This window comes from Zychaea mexicana, assembly GCF_025766255.1.
Source record: "Zychaea mexicana strain RSA 1403 chromosome Unknown BDB00scaffold_6, whole genome shotgun sequence".
Lineage (NCBI taxonomy): Eukaryota > Fungi > Mucoromycota > Mucoromycetes > Mucorales > Lichtheimiaceae > Zychaea > Zychaea mexicana.
The window spans coordinates 301,798-317,559 of record NW_026516669.1 but is presented as its reverse complement, the minus strand read 5'-3'; the positions used below and the strand labels follow the sequence as shown (position 1 = coordinate 317,559).

At 47.7% G+C, this 15,762-nt stretch overlaps 4 protein-coding genes across 4 annotated transcripts; 1 reads left to right on the top strand and 3 right to left on the bottom strand.

Moving 5' to 3' along the window:
• Window positions 1-293: 293 nt before the first annotated feature.
• Window positions 294-3,877, bottom strand: BDB00DRAFT_801188 (uncharacterized protein). The gene is made up of 6 exons (XM_053121841.1): window positions 3,527-3,877; window positions 3,127-3,384; window positions 2,936-3,038; window positions 2,706-2,812; window positions 2,358-2,600; window positions 294-2,273 (listed from the first exon to the last, which is right to left on the bottom strand). Exons 1-6 carry the CDS (start codon window positions 3,527-3,529, stop codon window positions 717-719), a joined length of 2,271 nt encoding a protein of 756 aa, XP_052984379.1. The 5' UTR covers window positions 3,530-3,877; the 3' UTR covers window positions 294-716.
• Window positions 3,878-4,508: 631 nt separating this feature from the next.
• On the top strand, window positions 4,509-11,578 carry BDB00DRAFT_801170 (uncharacterized protein). The gene is made up of 2 exons (XM_053121840.1): window positions 4,509-4,629; window positions 4,712-11,578. The coding sequence occupies exon 2, from the start codon at window positions 4,831-4,833 to the stop codon at window positions 11,506-11,508; it is 6,678 nt and encodes a 2,225-aa protein (XP_052984378.1). The 5' UTR covers window positions 4,509-4,629; window positions 4,712-4,830; the 3' UTR covers window positions 11,509-11,578.
• Window positions 11,562-13,920, bottom strand: BDB00DRAFT_499281 (tRNA synthetases class II core domain (F)-domain-containing protein). The gene is made up of 6 exons (XM_053117609.1): window positions 13,476-13,920; window positions 13,220-13,363; window positions 12,936-13,141; window positions 12,733-12,825; window positions 12,031-12,644; window positions 11,562-11,949 (listed from the first exon to the last, which is right to left on the bottom strand). The coding sequence occupies exons 1-6, from the start codon at window positions 13,626-13,628 to the stop codon at window positions 11,615-11,617; spliced, it is 1,545 nt and encodes a 514-aa protein (XP_052984377.1). The 5' UTR covers window positions 13,629-13,920; the 3' UTR covers window positions 11,562-11,614.
• BDB00DRAFT_913853 (uncharacterized protein) lies at window positions 13,867-15,666 on the bottom strand (the record flags this gene model as incomplete). Its single annotated transcript, XM_053128684.1, has 7 exons — window positions 13,867-14,426; window positions 14,520-14,697; window positions 14,790-14,881; window positions 14,964-15,103; window positions 15,208-15,262; window positions 15,326-15,430; window positions 15,508-15,666. 7 exons carry the CDS (start codon window positions 15,664-15,666, stop codon window positions 14,106-14,108), a joined length of 1,050 nt encoding a protein of 349 aa, XP_052984376.1. The 3' UTR covers window positions 13,867-14,105.
• Between the last annotated feature and the right edge of the window lie 96 nt (window positions 15,667-15,762).

Sequence of the window (15,762 nt, the reverse complement as noted above, 5' to 3'; positions counted from 1 at the left end):
GCACTAGTAAATAACAAAATGTGAAGGAGGGAAATAAGAAATGATTATTATTATTAATATTATTGTTATTATTAAATGTTGAAGCCAGGAGAGCGCTCGCCATGCTGATGGCGTTGGGATGAGTTCAATGTTTCTGTTGTGCAAGGGAATGGAGAACTTTCGGAAGGATTGGGAATAGCAGGTTTTTTGGTATCTATAGAGGAGGAGGAAGAAGAACAAGACAAACGTAGGGCGATTGGGTCAGATCATGCAAACGGTGGTGGTCGTGGACCGATCCTGAATGGGAAATTTACCAGTATTGGCAGTTTTCTCGATCTTTCGATAATGCAGATGGCTATTGGGACCGTAAGGCAGGGTAGAAGATGGTGGTGGGGTGGGTAGTTGGTGATGGGACCAGCTGGAGGAAGCAGGCGGGCCACCGCCACCATTGTTGTTGCTGTTGCTGTTGCTGCTGTTAAACATGTGGTCACCCGTAGAGTGTGGAGGTGTAGGGAGATTAGCCAAATACGGATTTGTAAAGAGCTCTCTTCCAAAAAGAATGTCAGGCATAGATTGATGGTAGCCTGAGCGCTGATTCTGTCCTGACAGAGTCGTCGCTGAGAATGAGGTATATGGTCTGGGTGGCGCCATAAAGCGTCTGGTATCTGCCCCATAGGTGTCACGTGTGGTGGAGGTGGAGGTGGAGGTAGTAGTAGTACTAGTAGTGATACCGCCGCTCAAGGAGGTATATTTAGGACCTTGATGGCTCCGTGGGGAATAGGACTGATTGAATGTGTGCCCTTGTTAGTATGACAAATCATAAAGGAAGAGTTGCGACGGTGTGGTATACGAGTCAAACAACTTACAATACTGGCCTGCAGTCTTGGCGAAGCCCAAATGTTCTTGCCTGGCATGGATGCAGAAATCACCGCTGCAGACGATTGTCGTCGGGCGGGGTTCTCAGAGATCGACCTGTCAAGCGGATGCACATTCCCATTTTCTCTGGTGCCGTGCAGTGGTGAGCTTGGCATTTTTTCAAAAATCGCTCGAAGCGGATCATCTTTGAGCGACAGTGGTGGCTCACCCGCGTTACTCCTCTTCCCTTCTGGGAAAACTGACCAAGAGGCACCGTCAAAGGCCGAGAAAGAAGTTGGTGGTGCATCAAACATGCTGTAGTCGCGTTGCTTGCTCATGTCATCGACTGTAACAGGTGTTGGCGACGGTATTGATGCGAGTGCCTCCTGGTCAATGTTCAAGCACGAATCACCGGACGCGGGTGAGGTGAGACCGGGCGAAAGATCTTCAGGCTTCCAGAAATTCGCTTTGACCGGGACTCCGTGCTCTTTGAAAAAGGCTAGAAGCATTTCCTTGGCAGTTGCGAGATGTTGCTCGTGCGATTGCTGGTATCGAAGACGAACGACGTGCATGCTGCTGTGGTTGTGCATCCAGTAGACGTTGTTTGACATGGCAACATCTTCATCGTCGTTCGTATTGGGTATAAGCACATGCACTTCCAGTTCCCGGTGTATTTTATCCGCAAGCCTCTTAACAACGCCGACTCTGCTTGCTAGTAAGTCTCGTGAGGCATCCGTCGATGGAATTACAATGTATGCTTCGCGCGTAATGATTGAGTTGATGAGCTGCAGCGTCGTGGCAATATGCGATGCGGGTCCGACCACCAGCACCTCGTCGGTACCCACGCGCTCGGGCCACCAAACACGTGTATTATGTAAACGACCGGTCTCTCGAATTTCTGACCCATGGTGTGTTGAAATGTCGCGATGCAGATGCGAGGGTATTTGAATAGTGTTTGTGATGAAGTCGCGGTCCTTTTGAAACGTTACAAACTCCATCACTGCCGCCTTTAAATTATCGAGATTCGCCCGGTTTTTGGTGGGCGTTCGTGCTACCACGTTGTGTTCGTTTTCAAAATAGCCGCCCAGGGACGTGAATTCTTCCGCACCCGAGAACTTGACATAGACGCCAAACCGCTTCATCACACGCTGTATGTTCTTGCCTGCGACCCCGATGATGCGACGATGGTATATTTCGGGTACGAAGAACGATGTCTCTGCCGGAAGCTCGTCCTGTAGCATTGCAAGCCCTTCTAATGCCTTGTCAGTGTCTTCACTTTCGATAGTTATCACAAAATTGTACTCGTTAAAGGCCAGGAACTTGATGCGTACACCGCAGGTTTTCATGATCTTGTTGACTTTGCCGTTCTTTTTGCCGCTTAGAAACTCCCGTTGGTCGGCTGCAAGCTCTACTGCGAACACGCTTAAGCTATGATGCAGCTAATATTTCGATGTGGTGTGATTTTCAGGCCCTCCCTGTTAATAAACGCATGTGATGTGTGTGTTAGGACGGATGGATATTACCTTGAGAACAGGGATAGTCGCTAGAATGCGGTATGCGCTTTGGACCGCTTGTTCGGTCCCGAATGCTTCGAATCGACCAGTATCGTTTCGGTAACTCAGCTCAGCACCTGATGTTTGCGAAATTTTACCGACAAGCTGCGCTAAAGCTTCGGGGGAAGTGGATAATTGGACATAGTCTTCAGCATTTGGAGCGCCTTCGCCTTTGGACTTTGCATTGAACGACACTTCGTATATTTTGTAAGCCTAGTAGCAATACCAGCAGTAACCAATGAGTTGTTGTTGTTGCTGTTGCTGCTGCAGTTGCAGTTGCAGTTGCTATGTTTCAAAAGAGGAAGAAGAGAGTCGTACCAGATGGTTAAGGGATCGCAGGGTCCGTTCAGCGTTGATTCTATTTTCAGCGTATACCGTCACAGTGTTGCTGCCAGAGCCCAATGCAGGAAAAGCAATAAATGAGCCTGCGTGAGGCATTCAGAAGGTTATTATTAAATTTTCATGGGGTGCCCCCCCCCTCTCCTCCTCTTTCTCACCCTCTCTCCTGTCTTTTATTTGACGCTACGTTGCTGTGGAGGTGACATTACCATTGTCTCTCGAGATTTTGCATACGTGCTCCTGCCGATGTAAAAGAATCCAGTCCAATTTCCGAGGATGCATTGTCGATTGCTTGTGATACATGGATTTGCTCTTTTGGTAAACATGAAAAACAAAGGCGATTTAGCACAAAGAGGGCACACCGGTTGCGAGCAAAGAGTATGTGCTATTATTACTTTACCTTGCGTATCAGGAGCTTGTTGATCATTTCCTTTGCGCGGGCAATCCCATTCAGCTCGCCAGTCAGGTGGATCGTACCGGATCGCTCGCCCACGGGTGTGGCCATGTGCTGAGTGCACCCGATCTTTGTAAACGCGGACTGAAGATAGATGTTGGTTGCGGTCTCCTCCATGATCGACTGGAGGTAGTTGTGCTTGCGTCCGGCGATGAGGTTGTGGAGGTAGTAGGGTATGTCCAGCGTGTCCGTGCACAAGCCCATCTAGAATAAGGGGGCCCCCATGGTGGAATATGTCCCGAATGGAAAAGGGCAACGAAAGAAAGGACGGTGGTTACACGACATTTCTATCCCCCCCAAAAAAGCCGACTCTTTTTTTTTTAAGAAAAAACAGGTCTTTGTTTACCATTTGATCTAGCAACACGAGGGAGCGTACGCGTGCGGTTTCGGTGGAGTCAAACGCTCCGTAGAGATGAATATCAGGTTCCGACGCATTACTAATGACGATTTTGCACTTTGTTTCGCTGGCTATCTCGCCCAGGCCCTGCACGAGCCTCTGCCGCCGCTTGCCATGGATACATTCAGGATTAAACGACGTGATCGTCAGCTTGGACTACAAGGGTTGCTTTCAGTTTAGTTCTAAATTGTCATTATTGTTCCGAGGACGAAGCGTTTCATTTAGAAACAAAGCCGCAATAACGGAAGCACACAGAGGGAGAGAGAAAGAGACTTACCTCAACTGGACTCTGTCGCAACAGCTCGCCTCGTGCAGCCAGCACCGCCGTGGGTGGTCCACTGACGACTACATTCAAAAATAGCTTACTGGGTATATGGGCAAGGCCTGTGCTAGTGAATTGGGCATCGTATAGGTGCGAATGGCGCGACATGAAGCGATCTCGTAGTGAAGCAATCGATGTCGGATCGCTTACGCTTGTCTGGCCTTCGGGAACGGCTAGACATAGCGAATAGGCCATATAAGCAGCCATGGTTCCACGTGAACAAGGCAGTAAACGGCGGGTATGGGGTGGGGTATTGGGTGGAGGAAGGGGAGGAAGAGGAGTTGGGTATTTTCCGTAACAGAAGGCCGGAAAGAGAAAGAGAGAGAGAGAAAGGAACAAGAAAAAGATGTGCTGGCAGGCTCAGCCGTTATTGTTTTTTTTAACCCACTTCTTTTTTGTGTACGACCCAGCACCCCTAAAAGTTATTGGCGGGACTTTTTTCCTTTTCACTTGAACCCTCTTCAGAACTGCAAAAGCCATTATTAAACCAAACCCCGTGACGAACAATTGAGCGCAGGAGGACCATAACCTGCCTTGCTTTCTCTCTTCCTCTCTCTCTCTCTCTCTCTTTGTGTTGCTTCTCTCGTTCCTCGTTCCCGACAAGCTTGCCCCCTTCCCGGATGATATGCAAGGTATGTTTGCAAGTTTCCCACTTGTCCGTTCCAGTTGCGTTTACTCATTTATACAACTGCTGCAGCCAACAGACGTTCTTTTTTACAATCTAAACGAGGTACCCTTTACCCCACCAACCTACTAAAAAAAAGACGATCGCAAAAAGAAAAAGAAACCATAACTCTAAGTTTTCCCTCAAGTGCGCTTCTTCGCCTCAAAATATGCCAGAAGTACATCCTCCTCCCTGTCCTCCTCCGCAATCAAGGATGAAAATGACGACATTGACGGCAACAGCGACATTAATACCGAAGAACAAAACATGGACGCTTTATCCAAATCGCGCAATGTACTTGCCAACTTTGCTGATGCCGAAAGCGATGTCAACCTTACTCATGTGCTGTCCCAATACCAGGCTCACCTGAACAAGGTACACGAGATTTTGCTTCAGATGCACGCGATCCATGACGAAAATCCTTGGGCATTCAACCCTGTGTGCACGACGCTTCACGGCAAATGCGGCGACGGCAACGAGGTAACGCATGAATACAAAGGTCAGCAAGCGCTGTTTCAGAGCTCAGAGAGCGCCCGATTAAAGCAGATCCTGGATAAACATCGAGGCGATATCAACCCCGCATTGTACCGGTACCTGTTTGAAGCAAAGATGGCACGGATCACCACGCAGGCACTCATTGATGACACTTTATGGTCCCTGCAGAGCCGACCTCAGCTGCGAATGAATGCAGGGCAAATCCAACCCGAACAGCAGCAACAACAGGATTTGGTGGTTATACGACGACTCCTCTATTCCCTCTTTGCGGCAGAGCGACGCTACAGTCATGAAACAACATTGCAACATACGAAAGGAACAGCAGAGGATATAGAGACTGAAGAAGTGTCAGCATTTGTCAAGGACGTGCGGACATGGATACTGCATGTTTCTGCGGCATACCTTCGACTCGCCCCATTGCATGGTCGTATAGTGTTGTTGCTGCATTTGTTGGGATCTCCTGGAACGACACAGTGGGCCGCGCCGCTGATTCAGTACACATATCGACCAGACGAGCATCACTGGTCTGTCTTTATGAACGAGTACATTGTCATGCTCTGCATCCTATTTGACAGCTCTCTCCACAAACACTTGAAACCGCAATGGAACGAAGACGATTATCTGGTTGCCCTGGATCAGCTTGCTATTGTCCACGATTTCGACACTCTATCAGCCGCAGTACTCGGACAACGTGACAGCAATCAATCACTTTTTATTTTTGCGGATCAGTTGGTTGCGGTTCTCAACATCGGCATCAAAACTTTTGCGGATCAGCAATACACTAACGCGATGAAGCGACTGGCCCAAGTGATATGCCAGATCGCACAGGTGCTGGCAGATCGGATGTCTGCAAACGATGAGCGCAAAGAGCAAGAGAAGCAGTATCTCGACGACTTCTTAATCAAGGTGATTGATGGGTATTTGCAAATCCAGGAAGCCAAGGTGTGGCACTTTCTTCCGGCATTACCGTTCCGTGCAGTATCCATCCGCGCTCTATGGAAAATCGCACTGTCGTTGCTTGATATTGACAGCTACATCGAGCCACAAGATCTGCAGCACACGCTGGATAACCTTCCGGATATTACAAAGATCCTTGCTTTTCTGGAGCAAAGTCAGATCCAAGGTGTTTTCTTGCTAGGCTGCCTGTCAAATGTCATCACAAGTATACCCATCCCTTCTGCAGACCCGGACGCCGAGGACACAGAAAATCGAGAGATCGCATCATGTCTGATCGCAGTTGTTGCAAATACCCTATTCACCACCGCTTTTGTGGACGACAACCTTCGCGAAATATACTACAAAGACGTCAGGGACAGCTTTGGCTCAATTTGTACTTCACAGCCGTTTACAATATCGCTGCTGCTACGTTGGACCGTGTCAAACTTTGACACTATGGAGGGAATGGCTGTGTACTTGTTTCGCTCGCTACCCTTGTCTCGATGGAAAGTGCTCCAGAGTGATCTGATTCTCTTACACGAGCTGCTTGCTGAAGGGGCCACTGTACCTGGAAGTGCCAAAACCGGGTTCGCGCGGTACGTGATTGAACATTTGAATTACGGGTACGACGAAAAAGAAGACCCGGCAGTATCCATCTCGCAACCTTGGCATTCACGGAAACTGCCATTCTTGCCATACGGAGTCCATGAAGAGCTAGCGTTTATGCTGCTGGATGTTTTGCAGTTACACAACCCGTTACCCGACGCTGACAAAAACGCACATCTTATCCGGGCTGTCGGGGCATCTGTTTCGGCCTATTTGCCAACAAAAACACAACAGCTTCTTTCCTCGGCTGCAGCACGTGTGGCATCACCAGGAACGAAGGTGACAGAAGCACAGAATGTCGTCACTGAGTGGTCATGGAAAATTGCGCTCCAACTAAAGCTCTACGACTGTGCACTATCCGAACGCGCGCCCGAAATCGAAAACTCGATAACTGGAGCCTTTCTCAAGGATATGCTACACGGCCATCCAGATCCTACAGCCTCACATGGAGCGCTTCTGGTGTACATTTCGTTCTTGTTGTCTCCTACAAGCCGCCATTTTCTCCGATTTGAAAGTGCAAATGGCTGGGATAAGCTCCTGTTGATTCTACGTCGCGGGCGACCGGAAGCGGTGGTGCAGATCTTGGCGGATATCATCCCAACATTTGTTTATATGCACGGTGACGACTTCTTCAACGACGAAAATGTGCTCAACTTTCTCCGGCAGATGGTGGATTTCAAGGCTGATCCGATGCTGGCGCACGCTGTTTCCGGGTGGATGCCTGGCAGTAAGACTCTGTTTACGATGGATATGGATGGCGTTGCTATGGTAATTGGATCGCATATCTGGCACGGAATGTTTATCGACTCAGTTGACCAGGTGGCAGGAGAAAGTGGCGGATTCTCTTATCGCGATCTGGTTTTGCACTCATGGACTAAGACTGTGTTCAGAAAGAAGGACTGGATGTGGAGTGATCACTACGTATCTGTCATGGATTGTATCTGTAAGTTTGCGTTCTGCCTACGGCGCCACGGCCTGGTCCGCTCTATGCTCGGAGAAGAACAGAAAAAGCTTCAGAATAATCGAAATCAGCAAGCATCTCCCAAACTCGGTCCAGCAGCTGGTCAACAACAGCATAACCATCAGCGTAACCCGCTTCGACTGATCAAGAACATGCTTCCCGACGCTGCATACACCAGCTTATTGGCCGGCGAATGGTCTCTGGCATCGGTCACAGCAAACAACCTGTTTCGGACACCTGGTGTGGAGCAAAATTCGCTATGGTTTGCATACGATGTTCTAACGTTGGAGACGGTTGAAGAAGAAAGTGATCGAGCGATCGTCGCCGAGGCCTGTGCGAACACGACGAGCGATTTGGCCGATATGGACATTGCAACTGTACTAAAGTCGCAAGAAGTCCATGTTGAGAAACCCGTCGATTTCTTTTCAATTTATCGCTGGCTGCAACACGTGCTTATTTGCCCAGCAGACCATCCAATGATGCCACTGTTTCTGCAAATGTTCTTCAGCCTCTACTATGCGAACATTGAAAAAGACGGTCGACGCACCTTTTACGGACGTCTTTTCTTCACAAAGAAACAAGACATGATCGAAAAACTGCGCGACAGGGTTGCCTATCTACAAACCTACCATGGGCAGCAACAAGCGGATAGCAAAGTTTCAAGCAGCAAGGCATCGATAACAAGTGGCGATGAAGACAAGTGTCAATCAGTCTATCACGAAGAACTGCGCCGTGTGTATTATGCAATGTGGCTCTGGCTCGATAAAAGCGACCTCTTGGACCCGACCTTTGATATTGCTGGCCTGCCCAAACATTACTGCCCAGAGCTACTGTTGTCCTGTAGAAGTCCAAGCAATACAGACGAAAAGTCCAAGCCATGGCAAGAAATCCAGCTGCTTTGGCTCGATCTGGTACAATACGACCAGTTAAGCGATATGTTTAGCGAGTTTCCCTGGATTGGTTCAGACAAGTTCCGCCCCATCGCCAAGGAGTATGCCGCATCCGAGCAATCAATCAAGCAGTATACAGTGCACAAACCCCAAACGCTGCTCGCGCCTGATCTCCAGCTAATGAAACCAGCACAGATTTTATCAAGCACCGAGCTACTGTCTTCATCGCCCGAGCTGTTGATGGGTTCGACCGTTGAGACGCTCTCCCAGCATGCCAAGCGATTCTATGAACACTTGGAGCAGCAACGAAAGCTTGATGTGGCATATATTGAAAAGCTGGCTACCCTCTATGTGAACAAGTCCGGCAGCAAACATGTGGAGGCACCGTGCTCCAAGCGCTGTAAGAAACCGGCCGAGTGGGACATAATCGCCAGCTATACTCAAAAGGACGATGCTGTTGCAAGCAAGCTGGAGGACAACCGCAAAGAGGCTGCGCGTTTTGTATTCCGCTCAGTAGATGCAAGGATCTGTATCCAGGCCCTGCTTGCCTTCCGCAAATTTGATGCGATTGTAGATCAAGCTAGCCAAGGGAAGAGGCAGAATACAGCATTGGTTCAGCTGGGGTGGCTATGTTTACAGTACGTCTTGAAGCACCTATCCTACGACACCAAAAACTTTCCACCCTCGCGCATTGTAGTTCTCCACATGAGCCAGGTATTGGGCAAGGCAATAGCAGATGATGCGCAATACGTCGACAAATTTTTCAATCTGATAGCTGAGGATACGGGCGACAATGGTGAACAGCGGATCCAGCTGCTCTATCCAATGCTTAAGCCGCACAGTGACAACAAGCACCTGCCATCAACAATTGAACGCGTTCTTCGATACAGTTCTGATTCGCAGCTGCACCTTTTACCGCTTTTTGATATGGCGCTTTGGGCCAAGAGCTCCTATGCCAGCGACTCGGCGCGCACTACCGTATACAACCTGCTATTTACTCATCTCAAAACAGCCATCATCAAGAGTGATGAAACGCTGTATACACAATACTGCAACCTTGTGCTATCGCTGATGGACTCAGGAGGCGCCAAGAGCAAGAAGCCAGAACAAGCCAAGGTGCTCGAATATGTGTTAAAGCTTCTGGCCGATACAGCCCAATACAGCTCAGCACAGGGCCGTCCTGCTGTAGTTGACGCGTTTGCAGCAAAAACTAAAGGATCCGAAAAGATCAATGGCGATGCCCTGGTTGTGATGGTGACGCTGCTTGGCAACACTTTCAGCAAAGCCAATCATCTCTTTGCGACATATGCGAATGCTGTTCCTGCTCTCTGTCGACTGTTGCAAAACATCTTTGATGGTACACGGCTCGCAGAAACACAGAAGGATGGGCCCGCGTTGATATGGCGTCATTTGGGTCTATGTTTCCACGCGTGGTGGCGAAACGCTGATGACCGTTCCCAGCAAAATCAGTATACAAACGTGTTTGCGCAACAATATTCTCAAGTCCTCCGAAACGCTCTCGGCTATTTCGACCCGCCCGGACGCGCTAGGTTGTTAAACTGGATATTTGGTTACTATCACGAAAGGTTACTGCAGCTACCTGGATCTGAGGAAGACGCATGGATGGAGCATTTTGGGAATACCATAGCGGGTTTGAACTGGGGCTGTTTGGATCTATCACCAGGCCATCTACGACGGATACATCAAACCTGGTCTTCTTTGCGACAACAAGATTTACACCAGCATCGGCGACCAATCTACGTAAGGTTTATATGGAAAGTTCTTTTATCGTGGATAATAGCACACCCGCAACCAAGTATCGATCCACAACAACGCTGCGAGTATGTACAAGTTGCGTTTATGTTTGTTCAAGACGGAGAAAGTGTGTGGCCTGAGGACAAAAAGGAACGTAAGCGTGCTCTCGATCAGCTGTGGAACACTTTTTGCCACAATCATACCAGTCTCTCTGTGGAACAAGTAAGCAGTATTGTCAATTCGCTACGCCGCCACTGGGATACCCCGTTACCATTACCATCGGCCGCATCAAATGACTCGTTTCTGTCCATCCTTATCGACTGGGTGCGCCGGCTAACATGCTTCAACGAGACCCAAGTTTCGATGAAACGACGTCGACTTTTCTCAGACTTTATACTCAAGCTTCTGCCTGATGATACCGACATGCAGCGAGCATGGACTCAACACATGTATCAAGTTGTCAACGAACACGCACCACGAGAAACTGAAGGCCCGGAATTCGAAGAAACGGTTACGCTATTCTCCAATATGTTACCTATTGTGTACGAGATACCCCCCGGAGGAAACGCTTGCATGCTTTCTGCTGTTTTCGGCGCGCTTGCACGTCCTGCTGCAACCCCGGCTATCATTGAGTTGATGGAGAACACACTGGAACAAAACGTTATTATCAGTGCATCGTCTCCAAACTGGTGCCGGTTAGGCGAGCTACTTTCGCGATCCAATCCCGACTATAGTCTTTTTTTACAGTACTGTTTGGATCACTCTGCCTTCCTGACAATGCGTGTCTATGGAGAAGCCAAACTACAGCAAGAATGTGCACGCCAAGACTCGGTCAAGCTAGCCAATCTAGCGGAAGAGGTGGCGGCCATTATTTCTATTGCCAAGGTCGACCGCAAGTCCGCTGTTCATCTAGTCAAGTTCTTTGCCATCCTGTTCTGTCGCTCGCGACAACAAGAAGCAAGGTTAATAGCAAGCATTGTATCACTATCACGGACGGCAAGTCGATGGGTCAACGCGCACCAGCATTCTCCCAAACCCGATCTGGGCAACGAATGGCATGTGTTTGTAACATTGTTGGATGGATTTCTTGCTTCACGACTAATAGCACGCGGCGTGCTCAGTCCTGCACCAGCATCAGCAGATTGGGTCAAGCGGATCGAACTAATGCGGGCGGACAAAAAATATAAGCCCTTCACCCAGGTACTCGGTAAAGGCATCGAGATCACACGAGACAGCGATCGCTGGACGATCTGGCAGTTGGATCAAGTAGTGACAGAGTTTGCACGAACATTACAGCTTTGATAGATTTTTTTATGTTTATATATACATATACGAGTTGTATAATCTTCATTTTTATAATATATTATATATGTCTCGCTTTATGTGTTTTGTTTTTCTTGACGAAAATCTATTGTTCGCTGACGCCCACCAGCTCCTTACCCATCTTCTTATCCAGACGGCAAATGGGGTATTCCTTGATCATATCGATCTTGACTTTGTGACCAAGGAGGTCACGGATGTTTGAGATGTTGTACTTGATCATCGTAGGTCGCTCCAAACCAAGACCCCAGGCAATCACACGCACATCTGGAGGAAGACCCAGAGGCAACAACATTTCTGGTCGGAACATGCCCGAGTTACCGATCTCGACCCACTTCTTCAAACCATCGTGGTAAGAGAAAATCTCCATACTAGGCTCGGTGTAGGGGTTGTATGTAGGCTTGAAACGGATCTTTTCCATACCTATCAGCATCGAACTACATTAGCGCAGCCCCTCAAAACTCCCCATCATGTCCCTGCCACGTCGTATCACGTATATCGTACCCATCTTTTTGAAAAAGACATCCATGAAACCAATGAGATCACCCAAGGTCAAGTTTTTATCAGCAATGACACCTTCGATTTGGTGGAATTCTGCCAAATGGGTAGCGTCGACAGACTCGTTACGGAAAACACGATCGATCGAGAAGTACTTGGCAGGACGGAAAACGCCTTCCTTTTTGGTCTTTTCGGCCAACTTGTAGAGCATGTTGGAGGAAACAGCCGTGGTGTGCGTACGTAGCAGCAATTTGCCGGCATCTTCCTCCTTCCACACGTAGTTGTAACCCGTTGAGCCAGTATCGCCGCCGTTTTCGTGGGTAACCTTGATCTTTTCCATCAAGTCACGGGGGAAACGGTCAGTCGATGCGGGATCTTTTAAGAAGAAGGTGTCGTGTGCGTCACGGGCAGGATGTTGTTGAGGTTGGAACAAGGCGTCAAAGTTCCAGAAACTCGATTCGGCGAAGCAGTTGGTGGGCATTTCTTCGAAACCCATTTCAAAGAAGATTTCACGGAACTCTTGTCGCACCTTCATAAGCGGATGAAGATGGCCACCGCTGGGTGCGACACCAGCTGCGTCAAAGTTGTACTTTTTGAAGGTGGCATTCTTCCATTCTCCACTATATAAAAAGTCATGTCACAAGCTCGATTAGGCTCCTTTCACTACACAAGCCGTCGTGTATTCTCGTAAAATCAATGTCCATGTACCTCTGCAACATTTCAGCAGTGATATCCGTAGCCTCCTTCTTGATTTCAAGCGAGAATTGGGGACCTTTGGTCACCTTGTAAGTCGTCACCTTCCTATATAGATCCAACATTCCATGAGCCTTGTGCAGGTCTTTTTTTTTCGTGTTCATATCTCACATCCACATCTATACACGTTTCTTTGGCTGAATCGAAGGACTACGTACTGCTTCTCGACAAGCTTTCGCTTCTTCAAATCGGTCAAGGTCTTTGCGTTGCTATGCGTTGCCGTCTTTTTGATTTCCTGCAAGTCGCTCTTTGTTTGATCCACAATCGAATCCTTGGCACGCACCAGGTTGTCACCCTCCTTTCTGATCCAACCGTTCTTGATAGCTTTGCCTTGACCAATGTTTGCTGCTTTGCCCAAGATAGCCTACAATCAATCATGCAAATTCGTTACTTGCTTCTAAAATATGCGTAGTTTGCTTTTATTCATGTCCTTTCTTTTTACCTGAACTTCGCTCATGGGGATACCCTCAGCACCAGCAGGAATGGCTTCGAACACGCGTGCTTCGTGGCTTCCTTGCTCGGCAACTTGTTCACCTTCTTTGCTCAAAGTCCACACTTCACGACCAATTGAAGAATAATCAACCATCTAATTCGCCCCAGAAACCATTTAAACGAATACACAAGTCAATTGCGCTTATTCTTCGACCAAGTTACGGTTTAAAGTAAAATTGTATATTTATATTGCTTCATTGACTTGCCTCCTTTGACTTTAAGCTGTTCAAAACACCAAGCACTGCAAGTTGGTCAAGGTCTCCACCCGAAACAGTCTTCAGGTCCTTGGAGTCGACAATGACATTCTCGCGGTCCAAGGTCGTCAAGACCAAGGTTTGCAATTCTTCAGTACTAGCCATAATTTCGAATGACAGGAAAGGCGGAATATCCAAAGTTGGTGGTATATCAATTCGAGATACGGGGTGTTGCAAAATCCGAGCTCAGCCACCCTTTCTTTTTGCTCGACCTTCGTTCCTGACTCATACTTGCTTTTTGATGGAGATTAGCGTCATAAACTTGTGGATTTTCATTGCTATTACCGCATCCATCTTCTTGGCTGGTCTTTTTTGGTGCTTTTGTTGTGGAACATGTGGTTAGTTTGTCTTTCTGCCGTAGTAACTGGGGCAGTTGCCCGACAAATAAAAATTGAATAGGTGTACTTTTTGGCCAGCGCTAGTAACTATGGATTACATATCATGAAAAATAGTGGGGCGTAATCTTTTACACAGCATCATACCGGCACGCTTTATCCGTTCTCGACATTGGAGATATCATGCGCCTCCTCAAGATGATAGTCATGTCGAAGAATATGACGCTTTTATTATGGATGATCAAAATCAAGCAGCCGTTTGAACTCGGGCCACCTTTTGAGTTTCTGCAGCTTCCAGAGCAGCAACAATGAACGCCAAATGATGGAACGCCTCATCAGCCGATACACCCAAAGATGCCTTGTTACGTACAACATCGTGCAAGTTGTATAACTCGCCCTCGACATCTTCGAAACCTGCTGTGCTTTTATCAACCAAAGCCTGAATCGCACTTGCGTCTGTTGACTGGCCAGTTTCATCCAGCAACTCTACAGTGGTGTCGTTCGTCAAGCGAACAGTGCCCTTGGTGCCGTGTACCTCAAGACGCATTGACTTTAATCCAGCCGAGCACTTTTGTACAAATAGAAATATTACATAAAAACGCCTTTTTCCAATATGTACCGTTTTATCGTATAAGCATCAGCAAAGAAAAAGCTCACTTACAAAAGTGAAATTGGCCACACCGACAGCACCATTGACCAGCTTGATGGTGGTGGATAAAGTGTCTTCGGTGACATGGATGCTGTGCCGTTTAGTAGCAAAAGCGCTGACTTGGTCAAATCGTCCAAGAATGGGAAGCAAATGAGCCATGTCATGAACTCCTCCGTCACTCAAATAACCTCTACATTTGTGCATAGTGAAGAGTTTAGAGTTTAGATTTAGAATTATCCAGATCAATCCCCTTACTTTTTTTTAATCACTTGTTATACTCACCCTGGATGCTGTGGCGACTGACGCCATGCGGTTGTATGATAGGGCGATGACGGGTTATAAGGTCGTGCAGAGTCATATGAAAAGTTGACAATCTGAATAGGCAAGGTGATTTGTATAATTAGCCTTTCACTGATGCCGAGGACAAACTAAAGAGAATGTATTCTACCGGCGTACCTCACCAATATGGCCTGCTTGTACATACTTGGCCACAGCACGAGGCAACGAATGATATGACCAGTTCTCGGCCACGGCGACCACACTCTCAGCCTTTTGGGCTGCTGAAACGATTTTGCGAGCATCATCCAGATTGTGTGCTATGATATGTGCCCACAAAGTTCAAGAGAGTAAGCTTTTCTTCATCCCATCACTAAGAAAAAAGAAATCCCTCCTTTCTGTAAACTCTTTTCTTTTCATTTACCAATCGGCTTCTCAAATAAGATGTGCTTCTTGGCAGCAATAGCTGCTTCTACGATCTATTAATTGCATATATTTATTACAAACCCCATGATAGCGCATGCATATGCTGCCGTGGTTACCTCCAGGTTGTATTGAACGGGCAAAAGCGCATCTACGAGCTCTACGTTGGGATCGTTGATCAATTCTTTAGGGTCAGCGTAAATGGCCGATTCAGGAATACCAGCCTATTTTGCATGTACGTCAATGAAAAAGAAAAAGTGAGTGAACTGTCTCTCTCCACCCCCCCCCCTCCTTTTCCTACTTCTTTGGCAAACTTCTCAGCCTTGTCCCGAGAACGGTTGGCACACGCGACAATCTGGAATTTATCTTGACCGACAGCATTATAAGCGCGTAAATGACGGTAGGCAAAGATACCAGTGCCAATAATACCGACGCGGATAGGTTGCTGATTGGTTGACATTACCGTAAAAGTTAGAGTAAGAAATAAAAGAACTGAAAAGAAAAGTGTTGTACAGAAACTGGATGATGTACTACATATTCCGCTTACACGCTAGTA

Bases quoted from the DNA above. Each gene is read 5' to 3' on its own strand.
- BDB00DRAFT_801188 (XM_053121841.1), bottom strand. The intron at 3,039-3,126 runs GTAAAGTAATAA...GTTTACCAAAAG, and splicing joins ACAAGCTCCTGATACGCAAG to AGCAAATCCATGTATCACAA. The intron at 2,813-2,935 runs GTAATGTCACCT...TGCCTCACGCAG, and splicing joins CAAAATCTCGAGAGACAATG to GCTCATTTATTGCTTTTCCT.
- BDB00DRAFT_801170 (XM_053121840.1), top strand. From the start codon at position 4,831: ATGGACGCTTTATCCAAATCGCGCAATGTACTTGCCAACTTTGCTGAT.
- BDB00DRAFT_499281 (XM_053117609.1), bottom strand. From the start codon at position 13,628: ATGGCTAGTACTGAAGAATTGCAAACCTTGGTCTTGACGACCTTGGAC. The intron at 12,826-12,935 runs GTACGTAGTCCT...GGATCTATATAG, and splicing joins CGAAAGCTTGTCGAGAAGCA to GAAGGTGACGACTTACAAGG. The intron at 11,950-12,030 runs GTACGATATACG...CGATGCTGATAG, and splicing joins TGTCTTTTTCAAAAAGATGG to GTATGGAAAAGATCCGTTTC.